The 14,271-nt window shown below is 40.7% G+C and overlaps 1 protein-coding gene across 2 annotated transcripts; it reads left to right on the forward strand.

Annotated features, from left to right (window-relative positions):
* Nucleotides 1-2,709: 2,709 nt before the first annotated feature.
* Nucleotides 2,710-14,031, forward strand: LOC149020539 (serine/arginine-rich splicing factor RSZ22A-like). Of its 2 annotated transcripts, none has more exons than XM_089148710.1 (6): nucleotides 2,710-2,905; nucleotides 3,036-3,144; nucleotides 5,058-5,146; nucleotides 11,469-11,706; nucleotides 12,026-12,154; nucleotides 12,465-14,031. In XM_089148710.1, the coding sequence occupies exons 2-6, from the start codon at nucleotides 3,056-3,058 to the stop codon at nucleotides 12,499-12,501; spliced, it is 582 nt and encodes a 193-aa protein (XP_089004836.1). In that variant the 5' UTR covers nucleotides 2,710-2,905; nucleotides 3,036-3,055; the 3' UTR covers nucleotides 12,502-14,031. The 2 variants fall into 2 exon arrangements, with proteins under 2 accessions (XP_089004836.1, XP_089004837.1); XM_089148711.1 differs by having other exon boundaries at nucleotides 12,477-14,030.
* The last annotated feature ends 240 nt before the right edge of the window (nucleotides 14,032-14,271 follow it).

The following is a 14,271-nucleotide window of genomic DNA, read 5'->3' on the forward strand; positions in this document are numbered from 1 at the left end:
AGTAGCTTGTAGTGGGTCCCACAGGGCGTTGATGGTTCGGTTCTGGGTCTCCACCCTCCAGTGTCCAGTTTGTAGACCGTTGGGTGGAAAGTTTGTTGGTGTCTCATTGGTAGATTGCATTCTCCGAGGTAATGAGTTTATTACAAAAGCACAGATCTTGGGCTGTCAATTTGGCCCATGAACCCAAGCCCACCTTTTGGCCCGATTGGAATCCTCACATAACGTTTTGGGCTTTAGTAGAATTTCAGTCTTTAAGATTGACCAAAAAAACATGCCCAAGGAAAAAAAAGATAAAAGAGTTTTTTACAAGTTGCAGGCTTTAGTAGAGCTTAAACTCTAGGTACTTTAGCGTCTACACACTCTCAAAATTACAAGATACACACTCTTAGCATTTCATTCAATATTCTGTTAATTCATAAGTAAAATGACAATATTAGTATATTACCTCATTATATTATAATGACCAGTCTACCCCATTTAAACCCTCTCATACCCAATCCTTATGTGAATGAAATAATAACTTCTATCTACACGTCACTACACCTCACTGAAAATTGCCCACTGTTGTTGCAGAAATCACCCCAACTCTTTCCCCTACTTGACCACCCCCACCTTCCCCTTGTCACATATCACCCTGTTTTGTGGAAGGGTTAACGCATCCAAATATTGCAATCGAGAGGGGGTTATAGACTATCATGGTGAGAAAAATAGAAAAGAAAATGGATCGAAGGAGGATGAGCGATTGTGCCAATTAGTTCTCTCTCCTTGCAAAGAAAGAACAATTTGTGGTCAAAAAAATCTCCTCTGGGACCTTCAAATGGCAACCTTTTTGTCCGTGAAAATTCCAACGTCTTCGAAGTTGTTGATTGATTTTCAAAATTGCTAACCAATAAGGTGATTCAAAAGAGCTGTAGTTGTTTCTCTCCTCGTCTTTCACCGAGTTCTTAAAAGCAGCCGTATTACGTCGAATACCAATGTTTGTCAAGTTGGAAAGGGACTTTAAGCTATATGTTGTGTAATGTGAGTTTTTGAGGAGTGTGGATCATCTCTCTTAACTACGTTACAACCACAAACTATGTGGGAGCCCATGGGTCAAAAATAATAAAGTATTTTTAAAAAATCCCATCACCCTAGTAGGGACCCTAGTAATTTGTGGTCACTAGCCGTTGGTGCTCCCCCGAACTCTTTTTTGAGGCCACACTTTGAATAGCTCGCACAATTCATAAAACCCATCATTCACTCCCTCCTCTCTCTCTTTCTCCCCCCTTTGCATATCAAAGAGACACTCCAGGTCTTGTAGTATTGACTAGGGATTCAGGGTTTTTGGTAGAATGTGTATAAGGATATTATGGATGGATTTGGAAAAAACTAATTAGAGATTTAAGACTTTAGCAGGGGAAGGTGAGGGCGATGGTCGTTTGTTGGGGGAGGGGTTGGGGTGGTTTCCGATGACGACAGTGGACAGTTTTTAGTGAGGTGTAGTAAAATATGGGTCACCCACCTAAGGATTGGGTACAAGAGGATTTAAATGGGGGTAGATTGGTCAGCATATTATAATGAGGGTAATATAGTCATTTTACTCGTGACTTAACATAATCCATATAAGGACATTTCGGCGAATTTTTGGTGGAATTCGCCAAAAAAAATCCGATTTGCTGAATATCAAAACTTTATTAGCATCGAGAACAAAAGATTCAAAAGATCGGCGATATTTCGCCAAATTATTGATAAATTCGTTGATCAAGTCAAAATTCATATGAATTATCAACTGTATTTTTGTGTATTTTATCGCTCCAACTTATTGCAATCTTATCATATTTTCCTTCGATCTTTGACATATGCCGATAGATCTTGCTTAATTCTTATTAAGTTTAGAGCTATCAATTGCATACAATTTAACAGAAATTGGAAGAAAAGAGACACATATTTTACCACGGTTCACCTTAACATGAAGCTACATTTAGCATTAATTGTTTTCATTATATTCCTCTCAAATAACTCATTCCAAATGTTATGCTACAAGATCCCGCCATTCACAGGCTAAAGCTCAAGTGACGTAGGATCTCTATAGACTCCACTGGCAATAGAATGTGAAGCATGAACCATACTCAACAAATTTTGATGGGTATAGCATTGCTTATGACGATCAAACAAGATTTCATACAGATAAGTAAGTTATAGCTTTGCCTATACGTAGTCGAGTATGTGCCAATAAAGAACACCAATTTAGGTGATGTTTCAACCTTTCAGGCCAAACTAACAATCCCAGTATCTTTATTGCTATAAAATTAGGTTATATACCAAATTTGAGCCCAAAATGACATAAATATCCTCAACATGGGGGGCAAAATTTGGCTGAAATTTCGACAACTTCTCCAAAGGGTGAAATCGACAAAATTCGCCAAACTCTCACACATTGACAGAATCTTGAATGGAGTGTTAAGAGTATGTGATTTATAAATTTGAGAACGTGCAATCTATAATTTAGAACAGTGCAGTGTGCACCCCAGGGCTTTAGCCATACCAACCCGTAAAAAGGAAGAAGAAAGAAACTCAAGAAAAAAAGAGAGATTGGTTCGGTCAAAACTGATCCGAATCACGTAGAAGAATCAGTGTCGATTCTGATTCAGTCAAAATACGGGTCCGACCGTTCCTGACCAACCCTTATTCAGGCAGATCGCGTGCGCTACGCACTCGGTTAACCATCATCGTCGTAAATGCTTGTGGTTTGTCGTTGTCGAGTGGAATGGTCTTCGTTACTTTTAGGGTTTAAGAGCTCTGCGCGAGTGCTTGTTGGATTTGCTTCCAAACCTGAGGACCTGAGCCTCCATTCTAACTGTCCATCTTTTCTTGGACTCTTTAGGGTTTTACGGAGGCACCGTTCCTGAATCTTGCTCTTTACAGGGTAGCTTTATGGAAAGCCATTGTCTTTATATAATTGTATATTTGTTCGCAGTCGCACATCTCGTGTGTGTGAGAAAGCAGCCTTTTTCGTTTTATCCTATTGAAGTATCTTGCCATTGTTTGATCTGTAGGTTGTAATTGCTCTACGATAATGTCTCGAGTATACGTCGGGAACTTGGATCCGCGAGTTACTGAGAGAGAGCTTGAAGATCAATTTCGAGCATACGGTGTTCTTCGGAGGTGAAGCGTTTGTTTTTACTTATTGTCTTTGCTGATAGCGGCACGCCTTGTCGCAGAAGATGGTTTGGTTGATTGTTTAATTATTTTATCATCTCCTAGTTAGAAAACATTTGCTTATACTTTGTGGAGGAACACTGGGTAAGTAGTGAAACCCCTGATGTAGATAAATCTAATTAACGAGGTAAAAGATGATACATGCGTTGAGGAATTTGTGTATGATTAACTATCTTAAATTTCTGTATGTTTGTGTGTGGATCACGGTCCCTTTTATAGGTGTAGGTCTGATTGCTCCCCAACCACTAGAGAAAGGAAACCGTATAAGAAATTTTCATCTGCTTTAAGTAGAAAGGGACTTTCAAAAAATAAAGGCAATAGCTTTGCTACCTGTGGAATGGTTGATATGGGTATAGTTAGAAAATATCCGGGGTTGGCCATATGCCAAAATTCAAACCGTGATTCAATTGTATATCACCCATGTCTGTGCATGCATCCTTGTACTTTTCAGGTTTCCATGTATTGGTAATGCACATTCTTCTCTTAAAGCATTTTTTTACCCCATTGCCAACCCCATTGGCCTGAACTGGAGACATGACTGGAAACCTGGGGTATTGCGCACATAATTTTAGCTGTATCTGGCCTGCCTCATGGCAGGAAACATCTGCTTAGAGCTAATTATCAACTCTATGCAGAGTTGAGATCCATTGAACTTAAATTTACAGACGCATATGGTGAGATGTCCCACATTGGTTTTGACTGTAGGACCCGGAACCTCAACAAAATGTATGTGAAAGACAGGTGTACAAATTCAAGACTAAAGTAACATGGCAAAGTCGAAATACTCATCCTGCTATTGATGTAAATGTCCTTACTTGTATCATATATAATTGTAGCCTGGCTTTACGTTTGTTAATACTTCCATTGGTACTTGGTGCACCTTTGTTTCATTTGTTTTTAAACAGAATGTCTTTGGGTGGGACTAGACCTGTAAACGGATCGGATTTAGATTGAACATACCAGTGTCTATATCCGAATCCATTTAACAAACACTTTATCCATCGCCAGTTTGATATCTGACGGAAAATTACGAATAGTTTCCAAATTTGTATTGGAAAATTTACTGGATATTTGGAAATCATTCAATCTGATTACTGATTTAGAATGAAGATGGAGATCTGTTGCCGATTTGGAAATAGACCCAAATATGCTTGCCAATCATGGGTGGAAAATGCTTCAGTTTCTGTTAGAAAAAACAGAGGAGAATGGGAGAAGAGAAGGGAAGAAGAAGAAGATAAAGAAATTCTTAGCAACAGTAGAGTGGAGCCGGTTGCTCTAAACCCATCTGGAAAGGAAGATGAGAATAGAAAAAATTGGCCATCAATACCCCCCACCCACTTCAGGAAAAAATTCTTTAGTTGCTTTGACTTGTTATTGTTTCCTGCTAGGTTTCTGTTTTTATTTTTAATTATGCACTAATACATAGAGAAGAACAGAGGATGGTCATTTTCCTAGCTACATCTTGATTGAACAACAGTTCTTTCAATGGTAGTAGAAGTTTATGCTATTTTTACATGAATTATTAAGAGAAACCTAATTTCATAATGTTTTAGTTTATATTTGATGAGAGCTGGATTTTGGCTTAATAAGATTATGATATAAAGCCTTGTGCAACGGTAATGTTGCTGCATTTTGACCAAATTGGTCATGGATTCGAGTACGGAAACAGCCTCTCTGCGACAGCAGGGGTAAGGCTGTGTAGATTATGACCCTCCCCAGATCTCACTGTGGCAGGAGTCATGCCCTGGGAATGCCCTTCTAACTTGTTGCTCCCCAACTCTTTGCCTATATGCTTCCATGTTCCAGTTGAAGTTTTTTTTTTGGTGGCTGGTCATTAAGTTTGGAGCATGCATCTGCAGTGTCTGGGTTGCTCGAAAGCCACCAGGTTATGCATTTGTTGAGTTCGATGATCGCAGAGATGCTCTGGATGCAATCCGTGCATTGGATGGTGAGTAGGAATCATTTTACCTCTTGTCAATTATTTTGGTTGCTTCTGCCATGATTTATTTATGTTTTCCTGTCTTTTTCTTTATATTGTTGTCACATTTCCAGGTTGCAGCATAAAATTTCATTCTTTGGCTCACTTACTGTTGCTTTTGATGTGATATGTACTATTCTTTTTGTCACACTCAAGGGGTTTACCTTTGACAGGCCTAAATATGGTTTGCTAAGAGTGCTTTAAAAGATGCTCACTGTTTGTGAATTTGTTTTCTATGTTTTCCCTCTCTGATTACCATATATAATTAGTGAATTTCAATATTGTTCCACAAATCAAAGCTAACAAAACTTGGAGATTGCTGCAGGATTATATCCATCAGATAATTCCTTTGACCATTATTTTTTATCTATTCTGTTTCTTGTGAAAGCTGCGAATGTATCTGACATTCTGCTAAGCTGCATATATTGCCGCTATTCTTGTGTCGTTTGCTTGTATACGGGCTGATCTATGGCTTGCTTGTTCTATATGATGTGTACATGTAAATTGTTCCACATCACTCTGTAGAGGGATAAAAAAACAATCTTATTTAGTCTACTTACAGGATTTTGTCAGCTGTTTCTTTAACTTATAATGAATTTGTCTTTCTTTTTCTTTTTGTTTCTCATTAAATTTTTCACTGAAAACATGAAGGTAAACTACCAAACCATTACTGAACTTGTTGGCTGTACACTGAGTGGAGGCTGTTACATGGATCATGATTGAATTTTTTGCTCATTTTTGTCTGTCCGGGGATGGTGATGGTGAACAAAGATTAAGGGTTCTACCTTTGTCTTTTTTGTTGCAGAAAGCTTGATTTGGAAATCTGTTGTTTCACATCTATGCAAGGATTGAGGTTTCGACTTCGAGGCCGATTTCGACCTAGCCAAAAACCGATATCTCGAAAACCTAGTACTTTTCGAGCAAGGTTTTGACCCTAGGTCTTGGGGCTTATATGGCCTCTAGTTGATCTAATTTCTTGCCTACTACCTATTTAAAGCAGAACAAACCCAATGGAATGGTTTTTGCCCCAAAAAAAAACCCGCGGAAAAGTTACCATTCAAGTATGGTAACAAATGACTAGTTCCGAGAAGTACAGATTATATTGCATTCAAGCACAAAATCATCATCTGTTTGATAGCATGGTTAGAACTTACATATACAACGAGTCAACAAAGTACAATGACCAACTAGATCAAATAATGGCTCATTTAAGGCATGAACAAAACAAAAATAAAAAAGGGGAAGTTAGGAACTGTTGGGTATGGCTCATGTTTCACATTCTGTTGCTGATAAACACAGGGTCCCGCTTGGAGTTTGGGGCCTGTAGAGGCCTTATATCACTTTGGGCCTTGGAGTTTCCTTTGTAGTTTGGGCTTGGCCTGTGAATAACTAATGTGGCTTAAGAGGTGTTTGAAGGCAAAGGAGCAAAGGAGGTGTTTGAAGGCAAATGAGTTGTGGAAATGGGGTGAAAATGAGGTAGGAATCATCAAATACAAGAGAAATCAGCAACTATAGATCGAAACCTAAGCTGTGAAAGTAGGGCAGAGATAGAGGATTTTATAAGGTGGTCCATCATGACTAACCAGTTTAAGACCCATATATTGACTAAGGGAGGTCTCTACTTCCATAAAGGTTAGGGACCTCTACATTAGTCTTCACAATGACTCCACTTCGCTTAATATTTGTGCTCCTCCTACTGCTTGCACGGTTGCACCACATAAGGACTGCTCCGACTACTTGAGTGCTCGCTCTCTTTGTGTTATGTCTTCTCCTTGGGGCATTTGGTAGCCCTATTAAAGCTTCTAACTCTGCTTCGGTTGAAATTTCATAATGTTTAAGTCGAAACAGTGTACAAAAACAGAATTTGTCAAGTTTTGGTTTGATTTTCAAAAATGCAGATATTTCAGTCAAAATTTATTCCATGCACTTGTGGATTGATAGTTCTTGGAATTTTATCTTGTTGGTCACATGAGTCGATGATTTATATGGATTCTTATAATACTTGGGTAGGGTATCCTCAGCGTCTCCCTTGTTGTTGTGAGTTGAAGCCAATCAAAGGTGCATGACATCTTTTGATTGCAATTGATATATTAAGGTACATATTGTTATGGGGAAATTTGCAATGCCCCCCCCCCCCCCCCTTGTTATTCAATTTATCAATTAGACCCCCTATAGGGTTAAAATATGTCAATGACACCCCTTACCATTAGGAAGTCACAGTTAAATGCCTTATGCTCACAAAGTTAAACTTTTCAAGAAGACAAATAACCTTAAACGAAAAACCTTATGCTCGACTCGTTTCTTCATCTTCCTTTTCTGTCTACAACTTCTTCCTCTCCCAATCGTAAATCCTCACAAAGTTTGGGATATATGGTTCATGGGTAGTTTTAAACTAAGGATTTAGGGATAATATTGGAAACAAATAAATAGCAACTAAGATTAATGGTATTAGTAATAGGTGTCTATCAAACAAATTGGATAACTTAGGGTGCCATAAATATTAAGGGGTAACTCAAGCGGTGGGACTGAAAATTTTCCTAGTACTGTGTGCATGTGAATCCTGAAAAGGACGCTTCGTCAATCTATAGTCATGGTGTTTGTATCCCTTTTAGTGGTGAAGGCGTCATTTGCTTTGTTGATTTTGGATGGTGGGGGGGGCATGCTTATGTTTAATTTTTCCTTCATTACGCTGGTGGGTGTAGTTGGAGCAATCTATTTCTATTTTTAGGAGTGATGCATGGGTTAAGTACCACACCTGGTGAGTTAATAGATGCAAAGTTGTGTTACATAATATTGTAGCTTAATAGGAAATGTCAATGCTAGACTTGTGGATATTCTTGCACATGTGGCACAGTACTCGATATATTGTGACATGAAGGGGTATATATCCAACATCTGTCAAGTTCGTCTATTTCATGTTTATATACATTGTAGTCAAGGATGCCCTAGTTGGCCAGGTGGCTGAAGGATGTTTTGGTGACACTATCTAGTTGTGTAGGTTTTTAGGTGGCGGAGGCTTATTTTTTGGTTAGGTGTCAGTTTATCAATGTATGCCTGCCAATGGATTTTGCATGTGATTTATGCTTGATTGTTTTTGCATCGAGAGTTTTTTTTTGGATGGATAATGAAATATATTGAAGACAAAAACGCCAAGAGCACAAAGGGCAAGCGGGGGAGGGGAGAACAAGCCTCTCACCGGGGGGGGGGGAGGCCTAAAGGAAGAGGTGAGACTCCAGGCACCAACAATTAGCCTATTCCTGGGAGAGTCAGACACCGGGGGGTGGGGAATAAAAAAGAAGTCTCGAAGAAACCTCAAAACAGATAGCCTTCCAAATCATATAAAGGGATCGAGATTTAGTGGACCAGCGCCTCAAATTTCGCTCCCACAAGAGGTGGTGAATAATCGTACCAAAAACTAACTTACCAACTTGGTCGCAAAGAGAGGAGCCAGATAAAACTAGTAAGCACCAGGCCCAATCTCGAGCAAAGTCGTAAGAGCGCCTCGACCTAGGCCAAATGGAAGCAAGGGCTTTCTCCCAAAGGGAACGGGAGAAGGGGCAAAGGAAGAAAAGGTGCTCAAAGTCTTTAGGACAGTTCCAACAAAGGTTGCAGTTAGGGTTAGCAGGGATGTGATGGCTAATGAGGAATGCTTGGGTAGGAAGGCCTAGGTTAAGGGCTCTCCAAAGGATAAGGGAGTGATGGGGAATGTGACCTTTAAACCAAACTAGGGGGCCCAAGGGATACGGGAGAGGGGAGTCTAAGGAGGTTTCAGGCCGAGAAGGTAGTGAATAGCTTGGTGGAGGAAGGCAACCAAATGGTGCAGTCACGGTGCCAACATTAAGAGGAGGGGAGAGAGTTCCACACAAGTGTGAGTCTAGGGTGAAGGGGGGGGGACCAGGATCCATTGGTGATAAAGGAAGAGAGAGGGGTGAGTTTGGGAATGCGGGTATCATAGACAGCGTGGGGGCAAGGGAGGGAAAAAAGAATGCTCGACGGATGCCAAGGGCAAGCCAAAAGGAGGTAGAGGATCCAGAGGAAATTTGGGTTGAAATGGCAGGGAGAGCCTGGGGACAAAGGAGAAGGAGCTTTCTCGAGACCCAGGACAGATTGGAGGGGATGGAGATAGTCCAGATGGAATCAGACTTTAGCAAGTGAGAGTACACCCAAGAAACCAAATGGAATTAGGCCTGGAGGCAAATTTTTAGATGAGTTTTAGGAGGCAGGCAAGGTTGATATCGGAGATATGCCTAATGCCCAAGCCCCCTTCAGATTTGGGACGCCAGACAGAGGATCAGCTGATGGGATGGAGAAACCTGGTGGATTCTTGACCTTTCTAGAGGAAGGCACAACAAAGGGACTCCATGGCCCTGATGTGGCTTTAGGAATGGAAAAGATTCCACACCAGTAGAGTTAGAGGACTAAAGGACAGAACGGATTAGCACAACTCAACCAACAAAGGAGAGGAGCTTACCTTTCCAGAGTTGAAGCTTTTTCCTAATATGGTCGAACAGTGATGACGAGTGAGGCGGCCAAGGATAAGGGGGAGGCCAAGGTAAGAGACAGGGAAGGATCCCTGCCGAAAGCCATCGAGGAGGAGAAGGGAGGAACGGATGAAATTAGAGACTCCAGCAAGAAACAGGGAGGATTTTGTCCAAATTTACCCGGAGGCCGGAGAGGGCCTCGAAAGCGGAGAGAGCATCAAGAATGGAGGAAATGGAGGAATGGTCAGCTTTAGCGAAGATCATGAGATCATCCGCAAAAGCAAGGTGAGTGAGATTCATGGATTTGCATTTAGGGATGGGGGAGATAAGGAGCTGATCGGTTTTGGTTTGAAGAAGGCGAGAGAGGACCTCAAGAGCCAAGGAAAAAAGGTAAGGGGAGAGGGGATAGTCTTGGCAGATGCCCACACGGGAAGGAAAGTATCCAATAGGGGAGCCATTGGTGATGATCGAGAAGTGGGGGGAGGAAATGCAGATCTCGATTCAATGGACAAAGGGAGAAGGGAATCCCATGGCCAAGAGAGTTTCACTAAGAATTCCCAGCGAATGGAATCAAAAGCTTTGTGGAGGTTGACCTTGAGAAGCACAACCGGGGAGTGGCTAACACGGTCAAAACCTCACACAATCTCCGCAGAGAGGATAATATTATCCGAAATGCTACGCCTAGAGATAATAGCAGATTGGTTGGGGCTACCAAGAGTTGGAATAACAAGCTTGATTCGATTAGCCAGAATTTTGGCATTGAATTTGTAGAGGAGCTTATAGAGAGATATGGGACGAAATCAGTGAGGGAAGTGGCTTCGGGCCTTTTGGGGATGAAGCAGATGAGGGTATGGTAAATGGAGGAGAGTTGGGAAGGGTTAAAGAAGAAACTGCGGACGGCGTGGATAAGATCATCCACAATAAAGTCCCAAGCTGCCAAGAAGAACCCCATACTGAAGCCATTAGGGCCAGGAGCACTATTGGACTTATGGTAATGGCCGAAACGATTTCCTCGGGTAGAGGGGATGGAGCAGAGGGGAGCAAGGGAGGAGGGGTCAACAAATTTATTGAGGAGAGTTTGGGGAAAAGAGGGGCGAGGAGGGAGAGTGGACGGGGAGAGGAGGTGGGAGAAGAGTTATTACCAGCGGTAAACACAATTACAAAGCAAGAGTATTATGTTAACGACAGGTCAAGTCTCATGTTTGTGTTTTCATTTTTACCCACCCTTTCTGCACTTCTTCGACTGATCATGTTTTGAATTAGCTGGGCATCTGGACCTCAGGGTACAAGTCTGTTTAAGAACCAAGCAGTTCATTGTCTATTGTTGCCCGAGGATTCTACGATAACACTTTCTGCATACCAATTCACTGTAAATGTGACTTCAAATTTAGATGGCATATTTTTGGAGCTTACAACTCCAGAATTCTAGGAGTTTTCCTACTTCATCTGTTTCTTTGTAGGCAACCATTGTCTGTGTGTGTGTTTTTTACAGGGAATCTATTTTTTAGCATTCATCCATCACTATTAATTGAATCATTGATTTTGAACCTGTTTGTTTTTGACCTGTACAACCATAAATTTTGTTGATTGTCTCAATATGTCATCCTTTTATATAAATTGTCCTCCTAGAATTCTAATTTTATTTTGCTACGGGATGACCATGTATATTGGCTGCAGAGAAGTGTCATCTAATCCATGTGTTTGATGACTTGTTCGATCATGTTCTCTCTTAATGCCACATGCTGATATCAGCTTCAATGGATTTGTATCATGATCAGTGTCATTTGTTTATTCTTACATGGGCTAAATAGGGAAGAATGGCTGGCGAGTGGAACTTTCTCATAATTCTAAGGGTGGTGGAGGTGGTCGTGGTGGTGGACGTGGACGTGGTGGTGACCGTGGTGGTGATGACCTGAAGTGCTATGAGTGTGGGGAACCTGGTCATTTTGCTCGGGAATGTCGCTTGCGGATTGGTTCACGTGGAATGGGAAGTGGTAGGCGTCGTAGCCCAAGTCCTCGGCATCGTAGGAGCCCAAGTTATGGTCGCAGGTGAGTTTCAAGTTTTTCATTATATATGCATTAGATATTTGGTTATCAATTAAGATCACAATCACAAAATCAGTGAAAATGCATGGAATTACAAAATTGTCACGGTCGCAAATTTTTTTTCCTACCCCCTCCCCCTTTTTTGGGGATAGCTGGGAATTCTTAAGACTTTCTCACTCTGTTATTGGTACCTGTCTTGGTGCTTAATTAGTTTTAATAGATTTTTTTTAAAATAATAATAATTTAAAAACTGAGATATTTTTATGGCCCATGAAAATTGTCTCGTGGTTTCTTCCTCACCATCAATGCTTCAATGTGGCAGAAGTTACAGCCCTCGTGGTAGAAAATCTCCTCCTCGGCGCCGCAGTATATCACCTCGCCGTGGCCGCAGCTACAGCAGGTCACCCCCGTATCGTCCAGCCCCTCGCGATTCTCCTAGCTATGCTAATGGGTATACCACTGGTCTTTTTTTGAGCAATTGAAGTTTCTTACTTTTTGAGTTTTGAGGATTGTTCCACCATAAAAATGTGTTGATCCCTCCCCCTACTTGGTTTGGTTAGTGTGTGCCTGACCAACTGATGCAGGTTGTAATGAGGTGTCAGAATGGCTTCCCTGAGAGTTGGTTTTGTTTAAAACAGTACGGTTCTTGGATGGTTGACATAACCACTTGATCGTTTTAGGCCTGCCATTTCACAAGACTATATATTATTTTCCTTTTTACTTGCAACTTTTAAGTCCATTCTATTCTGATGATGTTATAGTATTGTTGCCAGAGATCAACGTCGGAGCCGGAGCTGAAGTGAGACTGTCGCAATGTGCATCTGATGAGATTATGTACCGTCTCACATACACTATCAATAGCCGTGATAGGATGGCTAGACAAAAAGGAAATCTTGTTATTTCTGTTCGCCTAATGACAATTGGATTTGTTAGGACTATGACTTTGATTAATTGAGCTCCTACAATGTCGAGGATGATTTGGACTCAGCTTTTGGTTGCACGTACTCTTCTGCTGACTGAAATTTGGGAAGGTTACTTTCCTACTTTATACTGTCCTGTTATAGCCATTTATGTTTTTTCAATGTTGTATATTTTCAGAAGTTGTTTGAGTAGTTTGGAGTAGGGTTAATTCTCACATGGGTATCTGTCTGTGGTTGTTTTGAGGTGCGGTTCTGCTAAAAGCCTAAATGGCACCATTCGTCATTTACTGCTTTCGCATGGGTTTCTCTGCATCTTTCTGCTTGTCTGCTTCACAGCATCTACCTGTTGCTTCTTTGCTTTACGAGCTTCTGTAGAAAACTTCAAACGTCTGAAGCTTGGTCATGTGACATTTTTAGACGTGCACCATTCTGCAACAAATCCTTCTTGAATCGAAGTTCTGCTAAAATGGTATCATTAGTCACTTAATTTCTCTTCGTTGCATGTGGAATTCTGTAATATCCCTTCGTCTTGTTTGTCTGCTCTACTCTACGCACCAGGCGCCCTGTTGCTTACCAAGTTCGGATTACGTATCGAAACTGCAAAAAGCTCCGAAGCTTCTTTTATGCAACATTTTTGTGTTTCTTCTGCAACAAGACCTGATTCGAAAATCTCGGTATTAGATTTCAGCTAACCAACCTGGATGAAGCTGTTTAGAACTCCAAAGGTACCTAATCTTTTTTACGGTGTATGGTCCCAATTTATCTTTTCAAATTAAAATTTGAGAATATTATTGTACTTTCTGAAAAAACAGAGGGTGAGACTCTTTTTAAAATTTTTTGCTGCTTGTTTGGTGTGGTTTTTATGGAGTCATCCGGTCATGACTTGTTATCGAAGCGGTTGAAGCAATCATAGACCGTGACCATGCGTTCTACTCTAGCAATTAAAAGTAAAAATAACATGTAATTCAACCCAAGAGAGCATCATGTACTCGGTAATGTCGCTTCACTCTCTGATGAGGATGGAGTGTCACAGCGCAGCCCTCAGCTTGTATGCTCGTTGTGTTCACAGCTGAGATTCTGATGGTCATCTAAGGTTTGGCGATGTTGTATCATTAAATGGAGGTGTGAATCAGTTGGATTGAAGGTTCAGCCATACATGTTCGGGGAGAATTATTTTCTCGTGGTAAATGATCTTCTCGCTCTTGTACCCTTGAAGGTTGTGTATGTGTTAATCTCTCTCGCTGCGATAGGTCCATGAGTTGCTATGGATTGCTTTTACATTTAATCTGCGAGTAGCAAAATAAAGAGTACGTGAACAGACCACTTATGGTTTTACTATCAAAGGGGATCGCTCGGAAATGTACTACAATTAAATCTGCTGTCTTTAAAAACTATTTTGTCATGTCAAGTTTTAAAAAAATCTAAAAATACTTTTCCTGGTATTCTATGGTAAAATTTTATTTTTTATTGATTTAGAAATTGGATCCAAGGGAATATTCCCAAGCATCTTGTTTTTTTATTCTGAAATCATAGTAATATTCCTTATCGTCTCCGCAACGGTTATTTTATTGAGACTGGAGAATCAAATACGATTCAGATCTAGGCATTTTAACTTCTTTGTTTTCTTATAAATGTGTGACTTGTGTTC

The sequence above is a fragment of the Hakea prostrata genome, chromosome 3 (assembly GCF_041222555.1).
Source record: "Hakea prostrata isolate BN-2017 chromosome 3, UWA_Hpros_2, whole genome shotgun sequence".
NCBI classification, from domain to species: Eukaryota; Viridiplantae; Streptophyta; class Magnoliopsida; order Proteales; family Proteaceae; genus Hakea; species Hakea prostrata.